Below are 7,155 nucleotides of genomic sequence, written 5' to 3' on the forward strand. Positions count from 1 at the left end.
TAAATGATGTATAACCTAATCAACATATATATTTTCAACCAATACCAACAATCTCCACCTTGATTGAAAATAACACATCAACTTTCATTGTCTTAACCAACAATCATAGTTCAAAGAGAACTATCATACTTCGTCGTAAAAAGTATAGTCAATTAAAGCGTCAGGGTGCACCATATCTAAGGTCAATCATAACAAAAAAAAATTCACCAAATTCAACATTGCACTAATTTGAAAATGCAGTTCCGTATGACATTCAACAACAATCAGGAAATACAGTTTCAAACTCAACATTTGTGTTTTCAGAGCAAACATCATATTCTAGCAAGTAACGAGGAAGGAAATACATGTACATTACCTTAATTTCTAGTTCTTTTACTCTTTTTGATGTGAAAAAATAGAGAAATGTTGTTTTGAAATAGAAAACTTGATTGAGTGTGGAAGAAGATTTTGATAAGATTTGAAGAAGAAATAGTTGTATGATCATGAGTGAAGCATATGTAAGGTAGTGTTTTATTAAATTTTGCGCTTGAAAAATCTGAAAATGCTCTTTCGAAATAGTCATTGAGTTGTCAAATAAACAAAATCATTGTATGACCGAGTCTAGAAATCCACTTTTAAACTAATTTTTGAAAAAATAGGAGAGTGTCTCACTTAGAACATATTTGGGTATAGAATAGGTGTGTCCAAAGATATAATTCAGGAATTATAGAAGGATATTTTTCGTGTTTCATTAGAGTAGATCTTCACTAGTGAGGGTTGGAAGAACAACCCTCGTGACTTTTCATTACCTATTATGTCATTTAGCTTAGAAATTAATACAAAATTAGAAACAATACTATGTTATCATTCGGGATACCATTGATTCCAATTTTGCTACATGATCCTGACCGATTATATCCAATTGAAACCAATATTTTTACTTGACTTAACCGAAAACCCAGATAAATCGATTCATTTAACCAAACTAACATTCGAATAGTGCAGATTCTGACAAGTCTCATGTCTTTGTCCACCTTTACTTTACACACCACATCTTGGTTGTCAAGTTTAACTTTTGAAACCTCAAACTTTGTTTTGATGTGATTCGAGAGAGGTTAAAAAAAAGTGTGTTTTTTTATGAGTATAGTGACACCTAAAATTGACATTACATCATATTTCCATACTATACAATTAACTTCTTTTATTTTATTTTTTATTTTTATGAAAATTAAAATTTGTGAAGTTATCAAAATGAAGTTGAGGAACTACGGTGTAAGTAGATTAGTGTAAGCATAACACATCTCATTTTTTATTTCTATTTTGTAAGAGGTAAAACAATTTTAAAAATTTATAATTGATTTTAGAATGATTTTAATATATTTAATATTTCTAAAATAAAATTGATTATCTCAAAGAATAATTTTATTTGAAGATAAAGTTCGTAGATTTTGAATGTAAATGTAATTTTTACAGTAATATTTAAAAATAGATATAAGTTCAAATCAATTTTGTATAAAAATATTTAAAAAGTAGATGACTTTGCCATTAACTCATTTTAAATTAGGATCAAGTCTATAAAATGAGTTTACTTAAAATCATTTTAGTCCATTGTCCACCGTAGTAATCAAACATAGGCTAAAAGCTTCTCCCAAGACAGTGAAAAATTACAGCAATTTTGAAAAACTGAAAGTCAAAGCAAGCCAACAGTAGTGTGAAATAACAAATAGCACCGACATCTTCTTTAGCCTCTTCCATATCCAAACACTGACTTTATCTAAATGTGTGTGAACAAAAATACATTCCAAAAGCAAGAGTTATAATTCCTTACTCATTTTTTAAAATTAAGCAATCATCATCATCATCATCATCACTTTAGCATGGATAACATGTTCATAAAAAATCCTGTGTTATCACAAGTTGCAAACAGACTATCTGCATACCTGATTGATGAGTATGCAGTGTTGACCGGGGATGTGAGGCAAGTAGAATGGATTGAAAAAGAGCTGAGGTCGATGCAGGGATGGTTGGAACATGTTGAACAGCACGGGTACAGCAGACAGGAACAAGCCTTGAATGAGTGGGCAGATAAGTTGAAGGACATTGCCCTTGACGCCGAGGATGTCATAGAAACTTTCGTGATGAAATCAGTGAAGAGGAGGAGGTGGGGATTTTTGTATTGGAATGATAAATACAAGGTTGGAAGAGAGCTGCTGCAGATTCGCAAGAGGATGAGAGACATCTCTCATGTTGGAATCAACTTTAACATCAATTTCGTCAACATCTCCATTGAAACAACTCCGCCAGGAGAAGAGGTGTCGTCATCAGCCACCTCAGGAGTAGTGGCCACAGCAATGCAGAAGCTTGATCACATTCTGAGTCAAACTATAGTTACGGGCGATGAGGTGATCGGAATGGTGGAGCAAGTAAAAGGCGAACTCTTGTACCTGCAAAATATTGTGTATAGTTTGAAGTCAATAAGTGAAAGAGAAAATGTGTGGTTGAAAGACGTGGAGAAGGTTTGTAACGATATGAAAAGTATTGCACAGAATTTCATTGTTGCCAGGGAAAGAGGGTCTAAAGGGGGTAAGCTTGAGAAGGTGCTTTATTTTGGAGAGAGTTATGCTTCTGAACATGAATTCAAGAAGAGGATGAAGTATATTAGGACACAAATTGGAGATGCATTTCGGAGAAGTTTGACCTACGGAGTTGGGGAGCAACTAGATAAACATACAACACCGAGATCAGCAGCCTTACCAGACTTGTCACTAGATAGTTTGATAATAGATGGGCAGGTCTTTTCTAATGCCGTGGACATGGGGTTCTTGTTTGTGAAGTTGTGGAGGTCCGTGGACAAGAATTTGGAGTGCGTGCAAAGAGATTTAGATCTAATGCGTGCATTTCTTAGGGATACTACTGCTGAAAGTGAACAAGGGCTGAATCTGAATGAAAGACAAAGAGTATGGATATGCCAAGTAAAACGTGCGGCTCAAAATGCCCACTCCCTTGTTGATGCATATGCAAAGGCCGGGTTTCTTTGGGGGTTTATCAGCAGAAGAATTAAGTATGCCAAGGACATTAACTGCTTGTTGAAGGAGATTCTTAGTATCTCACACAACAAGAACATTTACGGAGTAGCAAATATTCAAGGAACACGGCAAGAGTTTGCTCTAGCTACAAGTAGGAGCCCAAGCATACAAGAACCTCAGCCAGTTCCAGCTGCTGCCTCGTATATTCCGTTGACAGGGCTGAAAGAGAAAGTCCAATCAATGAGAGCAGGATTGGAATTGATGGATGCACTGGTTCAGGATGTACAAGATATGGGAGGAGAACTAGACAGAAGATCTAGAATCTGGGTGGACCAAATGGAAGGCATTGCCATTGAAGCTAGATCTATCATAGAGGACTACGAAACTAAATTGGAGCATAAGTCATTAATTTTCTGGGCACTTGTCAAGAACAAGACCTGGATTTCTATACGTAACAAGATAGATAATATCAAGAAAAAAATTGACGAAACATGGAGAAGAAGAAAGACATACGGTTTGGTGCAAATTCAAAGCCGAGCCATGCCATCAGCAACGGTTCAAATATTACATGGAAGGACGCAACCGCCTGTAGCCGTTGCAGCAGAAAAACAATCCAGTATCATTGGATTTGATGAAGACGCTCAAGTTCTGATAGCTCAGTTACTGTCGGGTGAGAGACATCACTGCATTACTTGGATTGTTGGAATTGGAGGCACGGGCAAGACAACATTAGCCAAGTTGCTATTTGAAGACAAAGCTGTTGTCGAACATTTTGTCTGCCGAGTATGGGTGTCGGTACCTTCAACTTCTAACTCAAATTCAAATTATATGGCACAACATCTTCTTGAAGAAATTGCCAAGGAGTCTGCAAAGCAAATTAAGGGAACCTTGTCGAGTGGTCATGTGCTCGAAATGGCGTATAAAAGGTATCTAATAGTTGTTGATGGCATAGAAGAAACTAATTCCCAAGTGTACTTGTTGGATACCTTGAAGGAGGCCATACCAGATATGTTAACGGGCAGCAGACTTCTTCTTACCGCTCGCAATGCAAATGTAGACCAACATACTGCTGGTACTATGACTTTTATTCACCCACTACAGTTATTAGATGATGAAAGTAGTTGGTTGCTGTTTAGGAGACATTTGAAGGTGGACAATATTCTCCAAGAAGAACTCATGAAGGTTGGAAAAAAAATTGTGGTGAAATGTGGGGGTCTTCCATCTCAAATATTAAAAATGAGTGATTCCCTTTCACATAAAGAAAACGCCATACTTACACATGAGAGCTCAAGCGTACTTAATCAAATTCAAGATCAAATACAAAGTTGGTCTGAAACACTTAAAACAATCAATACAGACTTGCCTTTGTATCTAAGGAGATGTTTATCTTACTTTGGCCTATTCCCAGATGAATTTGGGATTCCTGTTAGAAGACTAGTTATTTTATGGGTCGCGGAGAGTCTGGTTTATCATTCAGAAGAAGACGAAGTGACCCCGGAGATAGTTGCAGAAAGGTACTTGACAGAATTGATACATCGAAACATGGTTCAAGTAGTAGCAAGAAAGCGTAATGGCAAGGTCAAAACATGTCGTCTCCCCAGTGCTTTGAGGCAACTCTGGTTAACAGACTCCCGATCTCTAGACCCAAAAAACTCCATCATTCGCCGGGTGGCAGATCATTTAAATAGTGAAGATGTCTGGCACAATCATATTCATGGTGACACAACAAGTCTCAGGTCATCTTCCCTGAGAACCAGCTACAAGGATGTTCTCTCTTTTATGTCCTTTGATCCTCAAGAAGGAAGTAAACCTGGGCAGCAAATTGGTAACTTTTTCAAGGTTTGTATTTCAAGCGATTGCTTCTTACTCCTTCGGGTGCTTGATCTTGAACGCGTTTACAAGCCCAAATTGCCTAAACGCATAGCAAGACTTACCCGGCTAAGGTATCTTGGCTTAAGATGGACCTACTTAGAGTCACTTCCATCATCAATAAGCAAGTTGTTGAAGCTACAGACACTTGATCTGAAACATACTTACATACATACTCTACCTAACTCCATTTGGAAGATGGAACTCAGACACTTGTTCTTGAGTGAAACGTACCGCACCAGATTTCCACCTCAACCTAAAGGCAATTCACTATCTAACCTCCAAACTTTGTCAGGACTGTTTGTAGATGAGGAGACTTCGGTCCAGGGTGGATTGGACAATTTGGTCAACGTCAAAAAATTGGGATTAGCATGCCAATCAATGTCATTACAGGAAGAGGCAATGAAAAAACAACTTGAAGCCGTGGCTGATTGGATCACAAAACTAGAACATCTTCAATCACTGAGACTAAAATCAAGGGATGAACAAGGGAAACCTTGGATTTTACACTTGAACTCTTTTGTAAATCATACAAATCTCACCGACATATATTTGCTGGGAAGCTTGAACAGTTCATATGTTCTGTCCCAGTTTCCACTTAGCCTTATGGAACTAACCCTATCACACTCAAAACTAGAGGATGATCCCATGACACTTTTGAAAGATTTTCCAAATCTTCGAACATTGTGTTTACTCGCAGAGTCCTATGTAGGAACAACTATGGTTTGTGAATCTCAAAGCTTTCCTCAGCTTCGTGTATTAAAATTGTGGATGCTAGAGCAACTAGATGAATGGATTATAGGGCCGGGAACACTCCCGTGTCTCAGACAACTGGAAATCAGATCATGTCCGCGCCTAAAAATGCTTCCTGATGGACTAAAACATGTCAACACTCTACTTGAGTTGAAGTTAACAAACATGCCAATGGAAATCAACGCTGACGTGCATAACATTCCACCTAATTGCCATATCGTCCAAAGCAATTTTCAGTAGAATTTTATCATTGCATGGAAATTAATACGGAATGGTGAGTACTGAATTGCCTCATTTTTTGCATGATAGTTGCCTTTCTTTCCTTTTTAACTTAAACTTACTAGTTTAATCATGCAAAATAATTCTTGGCAGTGAAGGAAGCCTTACTCAGATGCTTTGCGCGTAAATTGAACTGTTCCTTGCGCTGTGGATGAATTAAAAGATGGTAACCTTAGGTTTTTAGTTTAATCACGTTGCTTTCCTTGATTGGGTTATGAAATTTAAATCTTGTGTAACATTAATTAGTACTTTCCTATATTGCATTGTGCTGTGTAATTCAAAACTTGATCGGAGGCAGGAGTATCTAAGTGTTCTGATTTGTTTACCAGCAATGGAATTTAAATTTAAATTAATCAATGTTAAACCAGCTCAGTTAATAGCTATAGAATGACATATGTAGGTTGGAACCAACCACATGCCGGTTATTCACCTTAAAAACAACAGTGAATTTCAATCACTTAAAAACAAATTTATGTTATCATGCTATTGAAATTAAACTTTTCTTTAAACTTAAATGTATTTTTTATCTCTTTATTTTCATAAAAATGAAATATTGATCTATCTATTTTAAAAACAATTTTTTTTCAATTTTATTTGTGACCTTTTAATCCATTTTAAAATCACTTTTGTTGACGTTGCAATTACTCATTGAACCAGGAAGCTGCGACATACGTCAACAAAATTAACTTAAAATTTGAGCAAGAGATCAATATTCATAAAAAATTGAATTGGAGGATAAAAAACCTAATTTTAAAAATAAAGAGATCAAATTTTTTTAAAATAATAGGAAGATCAAAGTGAATTTAAATTTTTAAGTGAAGTTCATAAGATATTTAATATGTTTTTAATTCTTTCAAATTAGGAGTACACATATTCAAATCGATTAAAAAATTGAAAATCACACAAAATTCAATTTTATTGTATGTTTTTTTCTTCTGAAAACCAATTGGAAAATCAAATTTTAGATTCATTTTTGAAAAATAAAATAGCATACATATTTTTAAATACTCATTTATTTTTTCTAATTAATTATTATATATTACATTAATTTATTATTTATTGATATTTATTTTTAAATAATTTTCATTAGTTTAATGAAATTTGTTTTTACAATTTTATATATTTCAAACATAATCAATTATATAAATATTAATTTTAACTTGTTATATTTAAATTTATCATGAAACCTAACAATTTTTTTTTGCGTATTAATAATATTAATAAAGTATATAATGGTATAAATTTACTA

At 35.0% G+C, this 7,155-nt stretch overlaps 1 protein-coding gene across 2 annotated transcripts; it reads left to right on the forward strand.

The window, feature by feature from the left end:
• The first annotated feature begins 1,675 nt into the window (after positions 1-1,675).
• LOC127097434 (disease resistance protein RPP13) lies at positions 1,676-6,259 on the forward strand. Of its 2 annotated transcripts, none has more exons than XM_051035928.1 (2): positions 1,676-5,901; positions 6,000-6,259. In XM_051035928.1, the coding sequence occupies exon 1, from the start codon at positions 1,857-1,859 to the stop codon at positions 5,865-5,867; it is 4,011 nt and encodes a 1,336-aa protein (XP_050891885.1). In that variant the 5' UTR covers positions 1,676-1,856; the 3' UTR covers positions 5,868-5,901; positions 6,000-6,259. The 2 variants fall into 2 exon arrangements, with proteins under 2 accessions (XP_050891885.1, XP_050891886.1); XM_051035929.1 differs by having other exon boundaries at positions 6,005-6,259.
• The last annotated feature ends 896 nt before the right edge of the window (positions 6,260-7,155 follow it).

This window comes from Lathyrus oleraceus, chromosome 6, assembly GCF_024323335.1.
Source record: "Lathyrus oleraceus cultivar Zhongwan6 chromosome 6, CAAS_Psat_ZW6_1.0, whole genome shotgun sequence".
NCBI lineage: Eukaryota > Viridiplantae > Streptophyta > Magnoliopsida > Fabales > Fabaceae > Lathyrus > Lathyrus oleraceus.